Below are 24,062 nucleotides of genomic sequence, written 5' to 3'. Positions count from 1 at the left end.
TATCCTGCATGTAGAATATGAGCTCTTGCCCTCTGGCAGACAATACAGAGTTCCCCGCTGTAAACTTAACCGATTTAAAAATTAATTTGTTCCTACCTCCATTAAACTTTTAAATAGTGCTGTTTGAGGCTGCAGGGATTGTGCAATAGTTTCATGGTGGTTGTTTTACCACAGGGTATGTGCAATATCTTGCAATGTGCAATGTGGATTATGTGCAATTTATTTATTATGTCGTTTGTTTATCCCACTGTGGAGGCATGTTGTGTGCAGTATTTGAATCCAAAACAAATTTCCCTATGGGGGCAATAAAGTATATTGTATCATATCATATTGTATCATTTAGGGTGTTTTCATATGTGTCTTGTTTAGTCCGGTTCAAACAGACCGTGGTTCATTTGCCCATTTAGCTGTCAATCAAACCCTGGTATGGACCAAAGAACTGGACTGAGTCCTCCTGAAAAGGTGGGTCCCAGTACAGTTCCAAACGGACTTTGGTGCGGTGTGAAAGCAACCAAACACAGGATTTTATGATAGAAGATGCAATTGTAGCACAATTTCAAAAGCTGAACTGCTAATTAATCATTCTGCTGATCATTAAATCTGCTCAGGAGGCAACTGTATAGTTGATCAGACATGTATATCCTATATTTATGAAATTCATTTAGTGACAAGTAAATACAAGTGCACAGATACTTTCCCTCATTAACAGGTGAAGAGTTGTTAAAACTGCCGTGCTGATGATAAAGTGTGTAATTGTGATCCCACATTAATGCAACTGGAAGTCAAACATGAAAAAGATGGATGATGGGCAGATGATCAAATTGGACAAAAAGATTCCCAACCCTACATGTAACATATGCGTCATGTTTACTTTTAAACACAGCTACTTTTTGAGTTTTGGTGACGATGACTGAATGTGAGCAGCTGCAAATAAATACAATCTATCGGCACCTCCTGAATTAAAAGCTTCAAATTTTGACACATGAAAAATCTTTCTATCATTGAATCATAGCCCTCTGAATCCAAATTGAATTGTGAAGTACCCAGAGATTCCCACACCTGTCCATTACAATTAACACCACTGGCATTACTCAAGTAAAAGTAAAAAGCATTCTTCTGAAAACCTACTTAGAGTATTAGTTACTTTTTAACCGTTGATGCATTATCTGTAGCAGACATTCAGTAAAAAGGGGTTTCTGTTTCTCCAAATGTTCAGTCTGAATTACTCCCTACTCCTGTCACCTCTCTAAACCTGTGCCTGCTGCAGCCTTTTATGTTGTTTTTGTCTTTTTGTCCGTATGTTATGGTTTTCATTGGCCTGTCTGGGATAGCCTTATTGGCAACATAAATGGAGATGAAAGGTTTAGATATTAATTCAAATTGTACCCTGTGCTCAAATATAATTTTAAAAGCGACTAAGAAGATTACATAGTGCAAGGCATACTTAAGTACACTAAAATTAAAGACTCACAGTAATACTCAAGGTCAATAACAGTACCCCCCAAAACACAGTAATTTGAATAGTTGTAACTGGTTACTTTCATTTCAGCTTTTAGGCCTCTTTAAGAAACAATACTGTGGGGAAACTGAATGTCTGACAGTTCAAATTGTTTAGAAGATTTAGGTGATAAATGCCAACCATCCTGACCGACGTCCTTTATCCCCTACTGGTGTGTGTTGTAACTTCCTGTAAGAGGAATATAACCACACATGCAGCTTCAAGTGGTTTCTGACATATTCCTCGACATCACACTTACAAATGACAAATGATTTATATATGTGATCACCAAACACCAAAAGAGAGAAGAGAGATTAAAACCTACCTTGCTTGATGACTTCCACTATCTGCACTGTGTAAATGTCACTGGACAAAGCATCTGCAAAACTTTCCAGTCTGACTTTGTAAACTGTGGGGAGGAAACAAGTCGCAGATCGTGAGCTCACTTGCTTTTTCTTCTCATGCTTTCACAAACACACACACACATACTTACTCACACACTCACTGTCTGACAAGTACTCTTACCAAAATCTATTCGGTTGGTTGGTGTGCTCTCACAAGATGCCGCAATGCGCTCATCATTCATGATGTTGCCCTTTTTCTGCATGCTACAGCTGTCTGGAAATACACAGTGGGCACAAAGTAAATACACAACTGATGACTCAAATGAACGAGCACACAAGTTTATCTGTTCACATGTTTGTGTAGCTGTTGTTCATTCTTCATGCCATCTCTGCCGCAACACGCACAAAACAGCAAATCATCCCTGTGGCACACCTGGGGCCAGTTTCACATTATTTTAGATTAGTCTGTAGTGTTAGACTAGTCTTAATTTTGTCTGACTCAGGCTTAAGACCCATATTTCCATGGTAACTATCAATGCCACCAGCTTATCAGAAACATCAAAAAAAGACGTAAAAAAAACATGGCTCATAATTTGTGGTTTGCTAACATTGTTATGGAGAGGGCATCTTGTGCCATATTTTTATTTCTGTTTTGAACATCTTTGATGCACCTTTAAGCGGTGGGATTAACACTGTTTACCGTCACTGACATTTTTTTTCCATATCTGATTTTTTATTTTACCGGTAATTTTTAAGTAAAATCTCCTTGTAACTGTTGAGTTCCTCCAAGACACATATTTTCTGCTGGTGTAAAGGAAGCTGAGTGGTTGGCTGTGGTCACTCAGTCTGTCTTTTTTTGTTGTTGAAAAAGGTTTTAATTAACCCTGAATTCATTGTACCAGTCTTACTGAACATGGTCATGAACTAAACTGCTTTGTGCAATGGATAAATTTAGATGCATCTAAAGTCTGACTACCTGTTATATGTAAGCCACAGCCAACATCTTCCTTTGTGGAACCGGCCCCTGGGTTACATACCTTTGTGTACACACAAAAAGTGGAAATATACCCCATTTTGAAAACTAAATGTATCAATGCTCATGTATTAAACCAAAGACTTCAGACTGATAAACTTTAAGCACAATCCCTTTTTTTCACATAGAAAAAAGTAGAAATTTCAAATCACATTTTGCAAACAGCACAAATCCCATCATTTTTCCTGGACAACACTGGCCTTCAGAATACCATATCCTAATTACTAATGGGTCTGACTCACATTTCACCTGTTCAAGCTCAACAGTTTCGCCAAGCGCCACCCTCCATAGTTGCTGTTATTGTGCCGGTCAAGCTTTCCATTCTCGTACTGCACATATGCTGCTTACAGCGTCAACGGTGGCAGATTCAAAATCGAAACTTGGAGTAACTTTTGGAAAACGAGGTCTTCAATTCTACAGGGATGTAAACAACAGTGGATTCTATTGGCTTAAATGATAACAAGCAGATTTCAGTGTAACTGGCTAATGTAAGCTAATTCTAATGTTTGAACTCCTTGAGTCAGCTGAAAAATCCAGCATACTTTTTAATGTTTCCATCTGACACACTTTAAAAAGAACAACCTTTAGAAAGTATATTAAACATGTAAAGTTATATGTATGTAAAGTTTGTACATGATATAACATTCCTAATAAAAGACTGAGGCTAAAGCTAGCTCTCTGGTAACATTGCTCAGATGGTGAAATACGACACATATGTATATGATACGAGGACAGACAGCTGGTCAAGCAGGCCTTGATATGGTCACCCAGCTGGATCAGCTGGGCCACAATCGCTCCAGGAAGAGAGCCGGGGTTAGAGCTAAGCTAACTTGTCTTAGACCTTTAATTCTGCTCCAGCTCACATCCTCATCCTTAATCCCCCCACATAATGAATGCAGAGGTATCTACCACAGATTTGGCTGGAGGTTACTGCAGGTAGCGTTGGTTAGCTGGATGATCACAGCAGGCCTACAACTCCCTAGTTACAGTTGCTATTCTATGATTGGGGCTTAGCTAAGGGTCAATACATCAGACTGGCAATGTGCTATCCAGCTTGAGCTCCTGGGAGAAAACTTACATCATATAATGGGAGAGAAGAAAGTGCTGAAAAGCTGCTGTGTAGCAGGTTGTAAAACAAATCAAACACAAAAATCCATCACAATCTCTGGTTCCCCATCCTTCCTGGAGAGGAAAGAATGTCTGAGCCTCCAGAGAACGCTAATGTCAGCTTGAGTGTGAGGCTGCTGGAGTTCAGTCATAATCTTACAGTCCAGCAGCATCAGACTGTCGTCTCTGACTAAATCTCAACCTAGCTTAGATCAACAGGTTGTGTTATTTACGGACAATATTAGGCCTAAAGATACCTGGTACTTCACTATTAGCAGTGTCTTGCCACTGTGTTGGTTACTGATCCATGACTGAAGCAGCGTGACAGCTGACTGATGAACATTAATTTATTAAGATATTCTGAATGCTCCAGCCAAGGTCACAGAATAATTATTAGAAACGTCTAGAAAACAAAGGTCTGGTTATCTGCCTGAATTTGATGCATTGACAAAGCATTTCAATCACCTGTCCTGTTCTGGTATAATAGAAGTGAAGTGGGAGCATGAAATCTAAATGATCAACTCTGGGTGACCATGCACTCATATTTGTGCTTTAATTTCATCATCACATCCCCAGAAAGACAGTCTAAACATTTTCTTACTGTAGTGCTTCTCATTTTACTTATCAGGGCACCAACTGTGAACTGTGCACACACAGGTAACATTTGTGTGTTCACAGAACTACAACAATATCAACTTTAAGATATACAGTATGAGTCTATGAAGCTCGGTTGTAAGTGTAGTCCAGTTGGTACTCACTGGATTGACAGATGTGGACTGTATCCTAATATTTCTATAAGATGTTCACAGTATGTTATTAGAATATGGCAACACTCTTTAGAGTGTATGGACCAAAAAATTGCAGCCTATTTTGGGACCAAAACCCCAAAGGTTTTCTGTAGACAAAAGTTAGAGTGTCTCCTCCTCCATAAACACAAAATATAACATGAAAAATAAAATGATCTAAAACAAACAAACAAAAAAACATGATTCTGTAACTTTAACAAGACTAAATGTAATTTGTTACTTCCACCCCTGCTTCTACTGACTACACCCGAAGCAAAATCAAGGTATGATTTACATCTTTGAACCAAACGTTGCTGATGAGTTTTCATCATTTTGTTTACCTTCAGCACATCTGCATTCATTATTTGTACAGATCTTCATTAAGGTTCCATTTCTCCTCTCTGGGTGGTAGAATTTCACACACGGTGTCTCTGCAACAGGAAAGACAGATATTTAAATAACATCAACAAACATACATCAAATATCTTAAAAATGTTCCTTTAATTTTATTCTTATTTTATAGGTGATGTGGTGTAAATTAAACTTAAACAAATGATACACTGATGTGTACCAGAGCATGTGAGTGAAATGGAAATTTCTGCTCCTCACTCATGGAGCTGTTTGACCCCCTGACTCCCCTGCTCAAAGCCACATCAGGCTGCTCCTCTCATTATCACTCCATACTCAACTCAGATTTCATCCTGCTCTGCTCAAATTCCTCTCTCCAGAAAAGAAAAATCTGCATTGTAATTCAGCTTTACTTTAAACCACAACCATTTTAGGCTAAAACCTTCAGTATACACGTGTCAACTGAAGCTTCTATGGTGCACTTCAGGCTTCAGATTTAAATTTCCAACACAACAGAACCAGCAGTATTTTAGGAAAAGGTTGCTATTCACATGTATCTATTTATTTCTTCACTACTATTACTGTTAATAATAGTTTATTTTGGTGATACAATATTGTCCCCTGAGGGGGATGTTTTTGTATTAAGGCAACAGGATCATTTACATCAGTGTCACTCTGACAATTTACATCAGTGAGGATGTTTTAGACAACAGCAGACAGCAAACTGAATACCTACACATGCTGAGGACATGCGGAGGGAGAGACAGCATCTGGACAGTTCATCATCATTTACAATAATATAGCGCAGTGACAGATGTTTCATGGAGGAGACACACATCTGTCTGACAGATATTTTAGTCTGCAGTGTATAAATCACAGAACTGTACAGTAACATCAGGATTTATCATCAAAAAGCTTTATATCGATCAGCAATTCACCCACATGCTCCCCTCACTCCCTCCCTCCTCTCTGCTGCCTCTCTCTCCTCCTTCGTAGTTATGATTAATCAGCGTGGAGCAATTTAATGTTTAAAAGTGCACAAATTGGATTTGAAGTAAAAAAAAACAAAACAAAACACCACAGAACTGTAGAGGAACATGATTCATGATCATAAACTGTTCAAATCAAGTCAGCACATCTGTCCATATTCTCTCCATTTTCTCTCTCTCTCTCTCACCTCTCTCTCTGCTGCTCTCTCTACCTTTTTAAGGTATCTTTTTAGATTCCAGAATGAATCTTTACTAAGTGAAATGATGTCTTGACATTGTTTTTCTTGTATCACATTATTGCCATGTTAGTTTTACAGGGCTAATACACCTGTGTGACTTCTCTGTTACTTTTTTAAAGTACTTCATGAACTCCGTTTTTCGAGCTTGCATCAGCCGAGTTTTGACAGAAAGTAGTGTGGGTGTCTGTGCAATGGGCACTTGGGCATTTGTCAGACTCATGGTGTGAGCGTTCTGTGCTTCATTCAACCCTCCCTGCTCGCTCCGTTAACATGCTCTGATGTGTGTTAATGACTATTTGTCCATTAGCAGACATCACTTTTTTTAAATAAATTGTTAAAGTTTTGAAAGAGAAATTCTTCCCTATTCTTGCTTGATATACGACTTCAGGCGCTCAACAGTCTGGGGTCTCTGTAGTCGTATTTTGCGCTTCATAATGCACCACACATTTTCAGTGGGAGTCTGTAACTCTATCTTTCTGTGGTGAAGCTTTCATGTCCCCTAATGTGTTCTGTCTAAGTTTTGTATTGTTTGCATGTTTATTCCTTAGACTCATATTCTGGCCTATCATGTGCTTAGTCCCGCCTACAGCGTAGGCCTATTGGGTTTTGACCTGTCAATCAGCCAAGAAGTCGCAGCACTAATTGTATCCTTTTCGGTTGCTCCAGAGAGAGACGCAGGATGACAAGCGAGCAATTACCTTAGTTGAGTGACAGCCTTAGTTAGACCGACATTATTCTGACAGTGAGAGCCGGTGTGCGTCCTTTAAGAAGTAAGTGTCCTTTCCTTTTGTAAATATTAATCAAAGTTGTTACACGTGTGCTGTGTGGTTCATGCTTATGTTGTTGTTAGCAGGGTTAGCCGTGGGTCTAAGCTCATATATATGTATCATGTGGCTATGTTAGCACGCAGCAATTAATGCCGTGTGAAGCAATGCTGTATCATGCAGTGAAATGCTGATTGTTGTAGGCAACTGCTATGTGTTCAGTACATAAATGCAATACATAAGAGACATTGCATGTTACAGTTTATTAGTTGTATGCTATTGTTGGTCAGTTATGATGTCGCTTAACATGTGATTTGGCAATATTGGGTGAGAGTATTAAGGAACACAGTACTAATACTCTTTGCAATATTAGTATATCCTCTTGAGTAAGGCTGCAGTGTTGTATGTAATTCTTCGCATATAATTAATACTCATTTTATGTATTTTATTTTCTATGATTATAGAACCACACAACAAACTTGCTATCCACAATATAAATGCTGCACAGTGCGTGAAGTTTCCAATAAAGATAACATTCTTATCAATGCCCCACGGTGATTGCATTAATTCACCAGCAACCTAGTAGTGAAGCACACACCACCTTACAAATCTAACACTTTCAGTGTTAATGGGTCCTTTGCAGATGTGACAATTACCCATGATGTCACTGGCACTAACACACCACTATACCATCACAGATGTTAGCTTGCTAGCTTGTTAGCTTTTTAAGTTGGTGCTGGTAACAATCTGAATGGTCCATTTACTCTTTAGCCCAGAGGTCACAACATCCAATATTTTTGAAATCTGAAATGTGGACTCATCAGACCACAGAACACTAGGCTTGGGTGGTATCTATTTTTTCATTTCTTCATACCCTCCTGATATTTTAACTTATTTGTGTTAAACTTGTGTAAAACAGCTCAACCACACTGTACTTAATACTCCCACAATGTAGGCAGAAGAGATGGGAAACAACACAGGTATACGCAGGATCTCAACTTTGGTTTTGAGAAGATGCAGCCTTTATTCACTGACAAACTCAAACCTAATCTATAAATTTACAGCGCCATCTCTGGACAAATTCTGCCAGAATGACAGCTTCGCTGCTCACCTTCCCTTCTACTCAGCATGCATTCACTGTTACTCTGTCACCACAGACAGTACCGTATTTTCCGGACTATAAGTCACACTTTTTTTCATAGTTTGGCTGGTCCTGCAACTTATACTCAGGTGCGACTTGTATAAATTAAAATATATAATTTCACATGTTCTTCTTAAATGTTATTTCACACTGACCGACATGACCAAGGAGTAAACATTACATACAGCAGCGAGAGGGCACTCTAGGCTTGTGACAGCTACTGGTATCTGCTACTCCTGTACCACTGAAAATTAATTTAAACATTAATTTAAAGGCAACTGAGAAAGAATTAACACGAATGCCCCCCAAAAGAAAATCAGATTCTGCAGATTACAAGCTGCAAGTAGTGAAATATGCAGCCGAAAACGGTAATCGAGCAGCAGAAAGAAAGTTTGGACTGAGCGAGAAACTTGTGAGGGACTGGCGAAAAGCGGAGGTTACTCTTACTGCAATGAAGAAAACAAAGAAAGCTAATCGCAGGCTAAAAGCAAGATGGCCACAGCTGGAGGAACAAGTTCACAGATGGGTGCGTGAATAACGTGCTGCTGGGAGAAGCTTGTCAACGGTGCAACTACGTCTCCACGCCCTGGTAGTTGCCAAGGCAACGAATATGAATTACCTTCTTGGTGTTACCGCTTCATGCAACGCAACCGCTTCTCTATCAGAGCATGGACAACGGTTAAAATAAATTTCCCAAAAAAATGCGACTTATATATGTTTTTTTCTTCTTCATGATGCATTTTTTGACTGGTGCGACTTATACTCCGGAGCGACTTATAGTCCAAAAAATACGGTAATTAGTCCGTCCCTCGCCCTCTGTGATACTCACTAAAGTTACACTCACAACAAAATACAACTCTGACCAGTCAGTAGTCTGAAGTGTTTGTTAGCTCACCTTTATCATCTGGACAAAATCCAAAAGAATCCAAAATGGGGCAGGGGCATTTTTCTTCTTTTTAACTTATCAGCTAGATAACTTTATCCCCAAGATGTCATGTTTCTTCTTCTTATGAAAGCTATGTTTGTCTGCTCAGCTGTGCTGCCGCACAGAGCCTGACCCCTGGTGGCGTAAGCTGGAAACTACAGTACAGGATCTCCCCTTCAGTTTAATTAAAAGAGGAGCGTCTGTATTTATGATGGTATTGAAAATCATAGCATTGGGATTTCTTAATACCATGTTATAATACCTTCATACCACCCAAGCATACAGTACACTTTTCCATTTTGTGTCCGTCCATCTCAGGTGAGCTCGAGCCCCTGATGCATTTCTGGATGTTGTTGATATGACTTTCATTTTGCAGATTTGTAGATGCAGTGACAAACTGTTTGAGCCTATGTAGAATCCTTTGTGTGTGTTTTTAATGCAGTGCCACCTGAGGGGTCAAAAGTCACAGGTATTTAATGTTTTAGGACTTGCACCTTGTGTGCAGAGATTTCTCTGGATTCTCAAAATCTTTTAATGATATTACGGATTATTGATGGTGAAATCTCTAAAACAGTTTTGTGTTGAGAAACGTAACAACCTAACCATTATACTGTTAAACTGTGTGCGAATATTTGCCACAGTTTTTCACACAGTGGTGAATCTCACCCCACACATGCTTGTGAATGACTGAGTCTTTTGAGGATTTCTCACCCAATCATGACACTGTCACCTATTACCCATTAACCTGTTTACCTGTGGAATATTCCAAACTGCTCAGAGCAAGTTGCAGGCATTCAAATCAGAATGACTGTATGTATGATTGTCTGTCTGATGTGATTTGTGTTTCCAAGTGTCTCTGAGACTCACGGTCATAGTATTCATAGACAGACACAGCAGCTGGTTGCAAGACGCCCACTTTCATCCTCTGATGGATCCTAAAAGCGATCTCCTCTGGTTCTGTGTGAGAAACCTGTTGAGAGATGTCCAACAAGGGTTCAGAGTGTGTGTGTGTGTGTGTGTGAGAGAGACAAATGACAGGTTAATTAAAGCTGTTTTTGGTCATGAAATGCATGTACAAAGTAGACAGGTGTCTTGCTTACAAACATTACAGGACACGTGCGTTCAGGAGACAAAGCGGCTTTGGTGGCTGGTCAACAGATTATAGTCAGGTATTTGAATAAAACCACCCCACGAAGTTTACTATTCAAATAAATGTTAGCTAAAATGAGCTAGCATGTACAATTAACTTTGCTCAAACTACCTGGTTTTTGTGGTTTTGGTTATTGAACCTGTTTAGCCTCGTCTTATCAACCATATCAGGAGCATGGTCACAACATTAGTGACAATAAGCTTATTAACTCAAAGTAAAATCTTATGTTATTTTATAACTTGCCACATTTGAAAGAAATTTGAGACACATGTGACAGCTAGTTGGAACAGTGGGGAAATTGCTACACCAATTACATTAGATAGTAACTCGAACCTTGCCGATTACATCACTAAATTAGTTTTCAGTAATGGTGATTACCAAGTACACTTCTGTATAGCAACACATTAAGACAGAGTTCCGGAGACAAAGAGTGAGAGACGAGCTCGAACAAACTAAATGTTTACAAGCTATAGGAACATCCCAATGTAGAGATCAAGAGAGAAAGAATGAGAGAAGCTCACTTGTACTTCAGAAGTTCCAACCCATAGAAAGTTTCAGAGCGAGACCATCAACGTAACCATAGAAACTCACAACAACTGAGCTGCATCTCCTGCAGTGAACGACATCCTCCTGGGTCATGTCTAGAAGGGAACCCTTGATTGGCAAAAATCTCAGGAGATTATGGTTTGGGGGTAGAATGATCATTCTTGTGAGATTTTTTGTGGCTCTGGGGTTCCCCTCTAGACACGACCTGCCCACCAGCACGGCCCAGGAATGACAATGTCACATGATGCTCTTTGGCTCAGTGTTACAGGCCTCGCGAAATGACTTATTTCATTATCAAGATTTGAGCCATTCCGAAAATTTGGAAAGTCTGTAAGAGCTGCACAATTAAAATCAGATAAACTGGAAATAAGCTGCTCAGCCAAAGTAAGTCTCTACTGTACTTGCTGTATGGGCCACATAGGAGGATACAGTATGTGGAAGCTTCATGCACCACTGAGCAGCTCTCAAAGGAATGAATGGAGACCAGCGTTCAATGCTCTATCCAGTTTTTCTTTACATCTTTAAGGCCACTGTTTGAGAGCAGGATTTTAAATTTTAAAAAAATATTTCCCAGTCTTCTCTATGATGTCCTCCAGCTGTTCTGCCTCAGCATTCAGCTATTTAAATTAGAGAGTCTTCTGATGGACAGACAGTTTTACTTGTTTTTAGCTGCTAGTTAGCTCAGAGTTGAGGCCGGCTATGTAAAGCTTCTGAGAAAAGTTTATGGGGTAATGAATGTGGTTAATTTTCCATTTATCACAACAAATGAGACAGGACTTAGGTTGGAAAAATGAAAAGGGCATTTCTAAGGACCGATTATTGCACACAATTTTAAAACTGAATAGCAGTCAGTTACTTCAGCTGCTAACTGCAGTTATCTCATCTCCAACACACATTTGCACCCTCAGTTTAATATTTCTGCATGCTCAGTATTTCAACTAATAACTGTAATAACTGTCAAGGGCAAGGAGCTAGGTCTGGCACAGGGACTGTACATCTCCATGTGCATCTTGCAGCCTGTCCTCAAAAGTAGAAAAAACTTTGGAAACATTGCATTCAGAGCAGTCCAAAACCTGAACGTTTTGCTCACACATCTTTGGCCACATTTAATAAGAGCATCCAACACTGTAACATTACAGATATGAAGGAAAAATGCATTAAAGGTCCCCAATAAATTTTCTGGTCAATAAAACTTAATTGAATTTGTTAAAATAATGGGAAGAAATAAGGGAAGAAAGTCTTGCCTTGTCCAGGTAGATGATGAGCGAGCCTCTTTCTGACAGGACTGTGTTCATCTCATATCTTGCAATTGTGCGGGCTCGTCCTTTTGACAACTACACACACAGACACATTCAATTTTAATTTAAGTCAGTGTCACTGGTGAGGATAAGCAACATATGTTTTAGGATTTAGAGACTGTCTGTGTTTGTATGTTTTTGTGCATATAAGTTCTTACTAGGTCCAGGTCATGTGTGTTAACAGTGAAACCAGTTAACATGCCAATATCCAAGACTGTCATGGTCGCATCACGGTCGCTGTCCTTATACCTGTACAGGAAATGGACATTTAGAAATAAAGTATGGGTGAGAGGACGGCAAAGCTCTCTACTGAATTTAAAATCAAGCAATCTTACAGCTTTTAAATGTTTTCAAATATTAAATTATGGAGAATGACAGGATGGAAAAGAACTGCTTACAGGGGAGAGAGGAGTAATATACAAAAATTCTTAACTTTTGTTGAATTTGGGTCACAGAGGGTATGAATCAAAAATGGAGTGGGGAGAAATGAAAAGATGGATGTAGCGATGACTGTGTAAAACCACGTTACTTTAAGGCTCTTCATTATACTTACAAAACCTCTATTTTTAGTTTGTATATCCTCTCATCTTCATCCATGTTCACTGCAGGAGGAAAACATTTGATGAGCATTTAGTTTAATCATGTTTCTATTAAAAGAAAAATACATAGAAAAACACAAACCAAACAGACAAATACAAGCAATACAAAGACTGCTAAAACAAAAAACAACAGCACACAGAAACAGACATCAAATTACCTGGGAGGAGCTCCACTGACAAGTTAAACTTCTGACAGTCACTGTCCTTTTCTTTAGGCAGAGCGTAATACAGCGACACCATCTGTCACACAAATAAAAGTGCATCTGAAACTAGTGAGGATTTGTCAGGATCCATTATCCAGCAGATTGATATACAGATAGGGTAAAGCAACAAGTGTTCTGAGTTTGTCACACCACAGAAATATGTGGGATCAATCACCCAGACAAATTTGAATTTGTAGTCTGTAACATTAGTTAAAAAAAAAGATTTATTTGAATTTTTCTTTTGTTCGCTCACTTTGCATTTTGTAAATTGAAAAAAATAAACAATTACATTTTATATTTTTGACTCCAACAAAGATACAGTTGATCTGTCTGCAGTATTCACTGTATTCACACAAACAACCTGACAGAAAAAAAAAAACATCCTGTCACCATCTGCTGGTAGCTTTAAGAATAGTGTCTGAACATGTATATGATCACATATACACAAACGAGTGACTTCACTAGCTGGGAGAGCTAGCAAATCACATAACACAAACTACTAGCAGTTTAGCCTGACCCTGCAGGACTAGTCTGCCTTAATGTAGACCTCCATCAGCCTAATGGTCCACTGGCCCAGACTGGCTGCACTCTCCAGGCTTTTAAGCACCAGGTCCTGATTGCAGAGCAACTGCACCTGATGCCAATCACTGCAACCTGCAAGGGGGTGGGGGGTGGGGCAGAACCTGGGCACAGGAGAGTACAACACCACACAGACACTGTGGCATGTAACACTGTCTTGCACCAGGAGCACAGGGGTATCCTGTCCTGTCCAGCCCCTTGTATCAGCTGCGCACAGTGGGACACATCTATCAGCTGTGCCCAAGAGCCTTGATTAATTCATGGAGTAGTTTAGGCCGAGCATGCATTAAACCAATAAGAAAGTCAGCTCTCATCACCTTTAAGAACCAGGTGCACCTGAGGTGCTCCCATAGCTCAGTTGGTAGAGCGTTTGCCCCATGTACGGAGGCTGTTGGTCCTCTGCAGTGGTCACTAGTTTGATTCCTGCCTGTCCCATTTTGCTGCATGTCATTCCCCCTCTCTTCCCCCTTTCCTGTCATATCTTCAGCTGTCCCTATCCAAATAAAGGTAAAAGCCCAAAAAATAATCTTAAAAAACTCTAAGAAAAATCTGTAACAACAACCAATTGAGTGTATTGCAGTTAGCAGCACTACTAGCGAAGTTAGCTTAGAGAAAGCTAAATACACACTCAGGTCAAAAACAAAAACACTGTTTTTGCATGCAAACACATTACACGTGTCACTTTACATAGGCCTATAAATGTAATAGAGCAAACATTTCTATTGCTGTGCCATGTTATGTGCAGTTTGGCAGTCACTGAGTTATGCTAACCACATCCATTACCAATCATATCTCTTTTGCATGCTGATGCTGTCAGTCTCAAATATTGTAATGAGTGTATATCTGCATATAAAATAATGAATTACTTAATATAGCTATAATAAAATATCTGCAGGACCCGGCTGGGCTCAGCCTGAACGAGCGACGTGGGCCCGCCTTCCCATAGGCCCATCACCCGCAGGAGGGTTCAGAAGGGGCCGATACCATGTGGTTTTGGTGGCGGTTGCGGGCAGGGGCCCCAACGACCCAATCCCATGACATGGAATCTCACTGTGGTGACATGGAATGTCCCCTCGCTGGGGGGGAAGGAGCCTGAGCTAGTGCGGGAGGTTGAGCGGTACCAGCTAGAGATAGTCGGGCTCACCTCCACGCACAGATGGGGCTCTGGAACCCAACTCCTTGAGAGAGGCTGGAGTCTTTTCTACTCTGGAGTTGCCCACGGTGAGAGGTGGCGGGCTGGTGTGGGATTGCTTATAGCCCCCCAGCTCAGCCGCCATGTGTTGGAGTTTTCCCCGGTGAAGGAGAGGGTCGTCGCCCTGCGCCTTCGGGTCGGGGATAGGTGCCTCACTGTTGTTTCGGCCTATGGGCCAAATGGCAGTGTAGAGTACCCGGCTGGAAAGTGCTCCGACTGGAGACTTCAACGCCCACGTGGGTGGCGACAGTGTTACCTGGAGGGGCATGATTGGGAGGAACAGCTCCCCCGATCTGAACCCGAGTGGTGTTCCGTTATTGGACTTCTGTGCTAGTCACAGTTTGTCCATAACAACCACCATGTTCAAGCATAAGGGTGTCCATCAGTGCACGTGGCACAGGGACGCCCTAGGTCGGAAGTCAATGATCAACTTTGTAGTCGTGTCAACTGACCTTCGGCTGTGTGTCTTGGACACTCGGGTAAAGTTAGGGGCTGAGCTGTCAACTGATCAACACCTGGTGGTGAGTTGGATCCGCTGGCGGAGGAGGAAGCTGGACAGAGTTGGCAGGCCCAAACGTATTGTGAGAGTCTCATGGGAACATCTGGTGGAACCCTCTGTCAGAGGGATCTTCAACTCTCACCTCCGGGAGAGCTTTGACCAGATCACGAGGGAGGCCAGAGACATTGAGTCCAAATGGACCATGTTCTCCACCTCCATTGTTGATGTGGCCATTCGGAGCTGGGGCCGTAAGGTCTCCGGTGCCTGCCACAGTGGCAATCCCTGAACCCAGTGGTGGACACCTGAGTACCTCAAGTGTCTGGATGTTGTAGGGCTGTCTTGCTTGACACGCCTCTGCAACATCGCGTGGCAGTTGGGGACAGTGCTTCTGGACTGGCAGACCGGGGTGGTGGTCCCTCTTTTCAAAAAGGGGGACCGGAGGGTGTGCACCAACTACAGGGGGATCACACTCCTCAGCCTCCCTGGTAAAGTCTATTCCAGGGTATTGGAGAGGAGAATTTGGCCGACAGTCGAACCTCGGATCCAGGAGGAACAATGCGGTTTTCGTCCTGGTCGTGGAACACTGGACCAGCTCTATACCCTCCGCAGGGTGCTTGAGGGTTCATGGGAGTTTGCCCAACCAGTCCACATGTGTTTTGTGGACTTGGAGAAAGCATTTGACCGTGTCCCTCATGGTATTCTGTGGCAGGCGCTTCGGGAGTATGGAGTTCGGTACTCTTTGCTAAGGGCTATACGATCTCTGTATGACCAGAACAGGAGCTTGGTTCACACAGCCGGCAATAAGTCAGACCTGTTCCCGGTGCATGTTGGATTCCGGCAGGGCTGCCCTTTGTCACCGGTTCTGTTCATTATTTTTATGTACAGAATTTCTAGGCACAGCCAGGGGCCGGAGGGAGTCCGGTTTGGGGGCCACAGGATCTCATCTCTGCTTTTTGCGGATGTTGTTGTCCTGCATTAGGTACACCTGTGCAATCTAATGAAGTCAAATACAACTGCTATGCCATAATTTCTACTTTTACAAAGCTTATACATTTCAGTTTTTGTTGACATTGTTAGGAGTGTGATCATTCTACGTAATGTGTATTATTGAGTTCATAGTGGACGGTGGTGCTATACAGCAGACAACCCAGCAGAGCATATACATACAGATAGTATCTTCAAATGTCTTTATGAAGATTTATACAACGTGTGTGATCATATGAGACTCAATTATTTATCAACGTCCCTGCATCTTTCTATTCCATCCTGTCTTCTGTCTCATCAGGTTGTCTTGAGCTGTTAAGTTCCTTTGTCAACTTTTCAACAAGTTTGTATAGGTCTCTGAAGATGTCTTTGAATTTTTGTTCCTAAAATCTGACCTTTCTGTCAGTTTTTGTCCTTGCGTTCAAAAATCAGTGCTTGATTCAGTCAACCAAAAATGTTGTGGGCCAGTCTGGGCCAAAAATGCCAAGGCTGATTTTGTGCCTCAGTCCACCCCTGCCTACAAGTCAGACATTTTGTACAGGAAAATACCACAGAATTCCCAATCAAACCACAGAGCCAAATTTTCTATGACATACTTCTCTCACACCCAGATTCGATCTCCCGCTTTGTCACTGCATTTATGTCTCCAGCAAGTACCAGTCATCTCAGAGACATCTATGCTGAAGAACTGGGTACCTCCTTATCAGATGAACTGTGGGAGGAGGGTCTGTCCAGTATACAGAGTTGTTCTGTCAATTCCAGATATAGGCTAATTCAATTTAAAGTTATTCATAGACTGCATTACTCCAAAACTAAACTTAGCAAACTGTTTGAATCTGTGTCTCCCATATGTGACAGATGTAGTGGTGCTGAGGGCTCACTTTCACACTTACTTTGGCACTGTCCAGTCCTGGGTAATTTCTGGTGTGACATATTTAATTGGTTTTCTAAACAATACAAAATAAACATTCAGCCAGTCTGCAACTTGGCAATATTTGGCTCCTCTGACAGGACAGCAGCCCTTCCCTCTCATCAAAAGCAGGCTCTCAGGACAGGAATGGTTGCAGCTAAAAAATTAATAATGCTAAACTGGAAGTCTTCATCACCCCCATGTTTTAAAAGTAGGGCAGTCAAACAATTAAAAAAATTTGATTAATCGCAATACTACTCTGTGATTAATCGCGATTAATCGCAGTTAAAATACTTCATATTATATATACTATTACTTGTATTTTTTATATAGTATTGAAGGATGCAATACAGTTAATCCATTACAATTTAAGGATGTAATTTTACAGATTGGTAAAAAATAATAACACATCATAGTTATTTATTTTTTCACATCAGCACTAAATTTTTATTAGTGTATTAAATAAATGCCTATGTATCCATCTGCACACCTCAACTTTCATAAACAAGTCACGTCCATACAGTCTATGGTCACTTCGATGTGAATGGAGAATCTTGTCCCCCTGAAGCTGCTGTACATCTGACAGGCCACTGTCCGTCATAGGAAACACTTGCCAAGTTACAACTAGTCTGACTGTCACTGTCAAACCAAGAGTTTAACAGTGTTTTCCATTCTCGTTTTCACCGATTGCAGCAAGTTTTACCTGATCACGGGCAGAGCTGGACGGCTCTTCATCAGGTATTGGAAATACGAGACTAACTCCATCCTGCACTGATTCAAAACGGGACGATTCTGTATTTCAGTGGACGGGTGACAAGTGGCGACAGAGACCACAGCCTGTATACATAGACAGACTCTTCCTGAGTCATGTGATGCGATTAATCGTGCATTTTTTTTTTTAACATGTTATTGTTTCCAGATTAATCTCATGCGTTAATGTGTTAACTTTGACAGTCCTATTTAAAAGATGGCTTAATGAAATGATTTCTATTCCTACGATGGAACAAATTCGTTTTGGCAATCGGAACTTTTCTTAAAAAGTGTGGAAGCTGTTTCTGGCACTACTTGATGAGACCTAACTGTACAGCCTATGAGCCTTGCTGCTACGTTGTTCCTTGTGCTATTTGTCAATCTTGCCTCCTCCTGACTTACTGATACTTTGACAATCCTCCACCCATCTGTGTGTGTGGTGGTTTTTTTTCTTCGTCTGTCACACCCTCATCCTTTCTGGTGGAACGGACAGTCTCCCATTATGCCAATACTGTTGTGCACTAGTATCTTTGGACCAACCTTGGGAGCTTTGCGATTCCCCTGTATGTTTTCTGTCATTTTATATAATGATTTTGGGTGTTTTACATCTTTTGTCTGTGTATTTGTCTTACTGTGTAAAAGCTAAAATAAAAAACAAACAAACAAAAAAACTGGAAGACCAACATCAGCACTGCATAATTTGGTGCAATGTGAAGACATCTGAAAGTCATTTCCATCAAAACACAATACAATACACAGTATAATGAAGTTTGTCTTCATGTAGGAGTCAACAAAGACACAACAAAACTCAACAGAACAATAAATGTGTTAAAGTTCCACTTACTGTCAACGTTGCTTCTCCATTTCCGCTGGCGGTCACTTTTACATCCTCATTTATATTGTTGACCTGTTGAGATTTCAAATATGCAAAGAACACAAAAAAAAACACGATGTCAGGAGGAGGAATCCCAAATCCTGTTGTTTTTGTCCTGAAAATTAACCGTTACACTGAACTACTTATGTACGCTATAATTCCTGCTTTTTAGCTCATAAAAAGGTCCTGTTTCTGTAAAATATGTGTAATTGGTGTAGGTGAAGATATGACAGGAAAGGGGGTAGAGAGAGGGGGAATGATATGCAGCAAATGGGCCACAGGCGGGACTCGAACCAGCAACCGCTGCAGAGGACCAACAGCCTCAGTACATGGATCAAATGCTCTGCCAACTGAGTTATGGGAGCATCTATTGTACTGATGAGACTATCATAAATAATGACTTGCTGATGTCATTTGATGTGTTTTAAACCAGATGATGAAGAGTGCAGCTGCCGCTGTGGGAAAAATTGTTTGTTGGCCCCTAAAGCTTAATCCTGAAAAGATATAAAATGACTTTAACACACCTTTAACCTTTGCGTGGTGGCATAGACATGACACTGTGCTTCACATCATCCTCAGAATTGTCCTCATTATTAATAATGAATGCTACTCTAACTTACTCCAAAGATTTTAATCTTCCTGACACTCCAAACTCCCCTGTCTCAAATTTCACCCAATCTCATCTGGTCACCATAGTCAGTGGTTCTCAACCTTTTGTAGCTGAAGGCCCACTTCTAGTTGTTAAAACATTTCTGAGTATCATCCTCCCAACAACAAATTCAGCACACTGTGCTTTCAGCAGCATCACTGCCTGTCATTATGAATCCAGCTTTAATGTATTCAGGGTCATATTTCCTCACAGCATGCTTTGTAGCTTCTACAGGCACAGGGTTGTCTCCCACATCACTTTTTCTTTTTAAAAACTAATCCATATGTCACTGTATTATGTGAAATCCTGAACACATTTGGATATAAAAGCAACAAAAAAATTTAATCTAACCATTTGGCAGTACTGCTGTCTCTGGGAACCACTAGATGGTGCTCACTGACACCCATCAATGAGCCGCGGCCCAGTGATTGAGAATGGCTGATCTGTTATAGATAGTAGATATAGATAGAACTTGTCTTTGACTACCCATGTTCAAACCCTGCCTCAAAATGTTCCCAATGCACAGTTACATTGTTATGCTGATGATACTCATCATTAACTTAAGTAAAAATGTGAAGCCAAAACACCTTGATCGCCCCCCTGGTAACTGACTACAGTGTAGGTACAGGTAAGCATGAGCAAAAAAAAAAAAAAATCAAATAAATTTTTCTTAAAGGTGGTTTTTGTCATTTTAGGCAGTTTTCCTCACACGATATATGTTCAAATGTTTTTTTTTTTATTATTTGTTTAAATTTTAAATAATTTTGTTTAAATTTTTAAATATGTTTTAATTAGTTATTTGATGTGACAAAAAGCAGTCATCCTGATGTATGGGACAGACCTCAATGCCTCTGTTCCAGTCCTGATCACTACTGCAATGTTTTGGCTTCATTTTTCTTCAGTTGGAGGAAGTGGAGACACAGTGTCCATCTTTACAAGGCAAGGCAAGGCAAGGCAATTTTATTTATATAGCACCATTCATACACAAGGCAATTCAAGGTGCTTTACAGAACTTGAAAATGCATTAAATTAGAAACAATAAAAGAGCATTAAAATTGCATTTGAGATAATTAAAAACAAAGCTAAAAGCAGGACAATAAATAGTTTAAAACATTACAGAAATGCATATAAAGAAAGAAGCAAACATAAAACAAAAGCGACAGCAGACAAATATAAAAACAATAGCTACAGATTATCCTAAAAATATGTAACGTATCCACTTCACTGGTAAGCTGCAGTAAACAGTAATGTTTTAAGACCTGATTTAAATAAACCGACAGTTTCAGCTGACCTCAGGTGTTCTGGAAGTTTGTTCCACAGGTGGGGAGCACAGAAACTAAAGGCTGCTTCACCTTGTTTGGTTCTGATCTTGGGAACACTGAGTAAACCTGTTCCAGATGATCTGAGGGGTCTTGGTGCTTCATAACGTATAAGCAAATCAGAGATATATTTAGGCCCGAGACCATTTAGTGCTTTGTAAACTAGTAACAAGATTTTAAAGTCTATCCTTTGACACACGGGAAGCCAGTGCAGTGATTTAAGCACTGGTGTAATGTGCTCCACTCTCTTGGTGTTGGTGAGGATTCTGGCAGCAGCGTTCTGGACAAGCTGCAGTTGTCTGATTGATTTTTTACTCAGACCTGTGAAGACACCGTTACAATAGTCCAGCCTGCTGAAAATGAAAGCATGAACAAGTTTTTCTGTATCTTCCCCAGACAGAAATCCTTTAATTCTTGCTATGTTTTTAAGGTGGTAGTAGGCTGATTTAGTAATTGTCTTTATGTGACTGGTGAAATTTAGGTCTGAGTCCAGAATGACACCAAGATTTCTGGCTTGATTTTTAGGTTTTAGTGTCATGGATTCAAGGTGAGCACTCACTTTTGATCTTTGTTCTTTAGGGCCAAAAGCAACTATCTCAGTTTTGTCTGTGTTTAGCTGTAGGAAATTCTGGCACATCCATGTATTGATTTCATCAATGCACTTATTTAACAGATGTAGGGGACTGTAGTCATCTGGTGACACTGTAATATAGAGTTGTGTGTCATCTGCATAAGTATGGTAGGAGATGTTGTGATATACAGTCAATCAATACAGTCACCTTTGCTCAATATTTTGATTATCTGCAGTCTGCCTTTTGTACTGTGGAGTCATAGTTAGTTGATTTTGAATATCTGTGTGTGTGTGTGTGTGTGTGTGTGTGTGTGTGTGTGTGTGTGTGTGTGTGTGTGTGTGTTTTCTCACTTTAAGTGTTCTCGTGACGTGGTGATTCTCCCTGTTGAAATGGAAAAGTGCAGGTTTTGACCTGCCTGGCAACAAGATCTTCACATTCAAATCAAAGTCTTGGCCACTTGTCTGCTCTCTTCCTGTGTGGACACAGATAAAGGAAACAACAACAAGTAACTATGCAAAAGAAGATTTTACAGACACTATTACATTATATGTCCAAACACAACATGGCAATATCATGCCACTGCAAAGTCAGTGGTAGCACGAATGCAGTTTTTTGCATTTGCACCTGTTGTGTAAAGGTTGTGTTCATGAATTTTGGTGCTCATTTCATAATTAAACTGTGTTTATGTTTCCAAATGCTCACATCACCTATTGCAAATACAAGGCAGTTTTCATGGCTATCATCAGCAGAGGAGAACCCACAAAACACATGTTAATTTTTGCCTTTTTAACTTTGTATTACAATTCATTCATCTACTACAGACTGAAATATTACTCAAAATACATTTAGTTTGCAATTAGAGTACAGTGTGTAACGAATCTGATCAATGAGGTTCATCAATAAATTAATTCCAGCTTAAGTTCAATCAGTTAGGCTACCTTTACCTATAATTTACACCAGATGCGGCTTTGTGACGTTGTGTGTGCATGGTTTTGTTCCGTCATACGAGCGACTGCAATTTCCACCAGCAGCGTTTTGGAAGTGTTTCAGCAGCGGAGCGTTTTGTCCGTCTGATTATGTTCACTTGCACAACTGAAGTCCTCATTCCTTGCACTTTGTGCTTCTACCATGGATAAAAAAGATAAATTGTTTATTTTCTGTCTGTTTTTATGATCATGAGTCTGCACGGGTTCTTTTATTTTGAAAATGAACCGGATTCTCCCTGCCTTTTCTGCGCCTGACTTCCATTCCTGTTCGACCTGCTCTGTGCTAACTGACGCGCCATCCGTCAAAAAGGGACTTGCTGCGTATTCTCTGCAGAACAGATCGCCGAGCCAAGACGCTTCTGGGACGCAGCTAAAACGCACCTCAGTGCATCTGGTGTAAACACGAGCATTGACTAGAATGGCCGTGAACTGGCCTGAGTGCTGTGGCACAGCTGTGACGCGTTGCAGCTGCGCCTGGTGTAAATTACTGGTAACGCTTCATTCATTCACAATCTTCTATTGGAGGTAGGGGTGGGCGATATGGCAAAAATATCATATCACGATTTTTTTATTAGAAAATCACGATTTCGATTTTATCACGATCTTACATGTATTTATATTATGTATTATGCTATGTATTTAGATTTACATTTACTGTTTTTACTTTACTTTCTACTTTTTTTTCAAGCACAAAGGTAAAAGTAAAGGTAGTAATGTCTGCAAAAGCCACAAACAGAAGATGTTACTAACTCTTTTAACTGAAACAGTCACCAGAATATTTTGTTCACATGTTAAAATCACAACATTTTTCTTCTGGAGCAGGACAGACGCTCCCAGACCACCAGAGGACAGAGGACTGGTTTACCAACATGACACCTTTTTCTCCTCTTATGAGTTTGCAGGTCTGTATTTAGTATTAAAAAAATACCAACAAGAATACCATTAAAGTACAACAACAGCAATAAAAATGTTGATTTTTCAAAAAAGGAAACAATAACATGCAAGGTTTTTAAATTGTAATGAAGTAAAAACACTAATACCACAATATAAAAATACCTAAGTAAAGAATCTGAGTATTTTTTCCATCACAGCAGGTCAGTGATCAGTGTTTCAGTGACTCTCTGTGGATCAGTGAATAGTGTTTTATTTATGGCAGCCCGCCACATTAAAAACTTTGGCACTACGACATGATTTTCTATTTTTGGAGCTGCGCACCTTTTTCGCTCGTGTCTAGAAGGTAACTCTTTATTTGCGTAACTCTCGCGAGATTTGTGTTCGTTATTTCTACTAAAATAATCAAACTCGCGCGATCTTTCGCAGGTCTAGGGTTCCCTTCTAGACACGACCCTCTGTCTCTGTCAGACTACAGACAGCAGACTGTCTGTAAACAGCACGATGTTACACTCTGCAGTGTTTCACACAAATACTTTATTTGTGTGGACACCCAGGTTTGGTTTGTCACCAACTTTGACATTTTTATGTTTTTTAATCAGTCCGAGAGGACGACGGCATCCGCGATTGATTAGTGATCAGTCTGCCCTCCTCTCCTCCCTCACCTGTTCACTCTGCTGTGAGAAGGTCTGAAAGTTTCTCACAGAGAAACACAGACTCTCCTGTCTTACTTATAGACAATTGTTTAATTTTATAAGAGCATCTGGTTGATGTCGATGTCATTAACCATCACGTTAGTTTTGACTGTTGTAATAAACTCCGTCATTAACAACAGTCTCCTCCACACGCAGCTTCTCTACAGTTGGTCTGTGTGTTTCCTGATCAGAT

General features: G+C 40.4%; 1 protein-coding gene across 1 annotated transcript in view; it reads right to left on the bottom strand.

Annotated features, from left to right (window-relative positions):
* LOC146330522 (complement C3-like) overlaps positions 1 to 24,062 on the bottom strand; it is a 65,428-nt gene that overhangs the window by 4,032 nt on the left and 37,334 nt on the right. Inside the window, exons 25-34 of the mRNA XM_084711518.1 lie at positions 21,648 to 21,769; positions 18,728 to 18,790; positions 12,925 to 13,006; positions 12,721 to 12,769; positions 12,326 to 12,416; positions 12,114 to 12,203; positions 10,041 to 10,143; positions 5,109 to 5,198; positions 2,024 to 2,116; positions 1,824 to 1,907 (exon numbers count right to left, since the gene is read on the bottom strand). Of these exons, the coding sequence (XP_084567644.1) occupies positions 1,824 to 1,907; positions 2,024 to 2,116; positions 5,109 to 5,198; positions 10,041 to 10,143; positions 12,114 to 12,203; positions 12,326 to 12,416; positions 12,721 to 12,769; positions 12,925 to 13,006; positions 18,728 to 18,790; positions 21,648 to 21,769 (867 nt within the window). The remainder of the gene's footprint in view (positions 1 to 1,823; positions 1,908 to 2,023; positions 2,117 to 5,108; positions 5,199 to 10,040; positions 10,144 to 12,113; positions 12,204 to 12,325; positions 12,417 to 12,720; positions 12,770 to 12,924; positions 13,007 to 18,727; positions 18,791 to 21,647; positions 21,770 to 24,062) is intronic.

The sequence above is a fragment of the Lutjanus erythropterus genome, chromosome 3 (genome assembly GCF_056507025.1).
Source record: "Lutjanus erythropterus isolate fLutEry1 chromosome 3, fLutEry1.hap2, whole genome shotgun sequence".
NCBI lineage: Eukaryota > Metazoa > Chordata > Actinopteri > Lutjaniformes > Lutjanidae > Lutjanus > Lutjanus erythropterus.
Note: the sequence above shows the minus strand (reverse complement) of the source record. Positions and strands in the feature narration are given on the sequence as shown.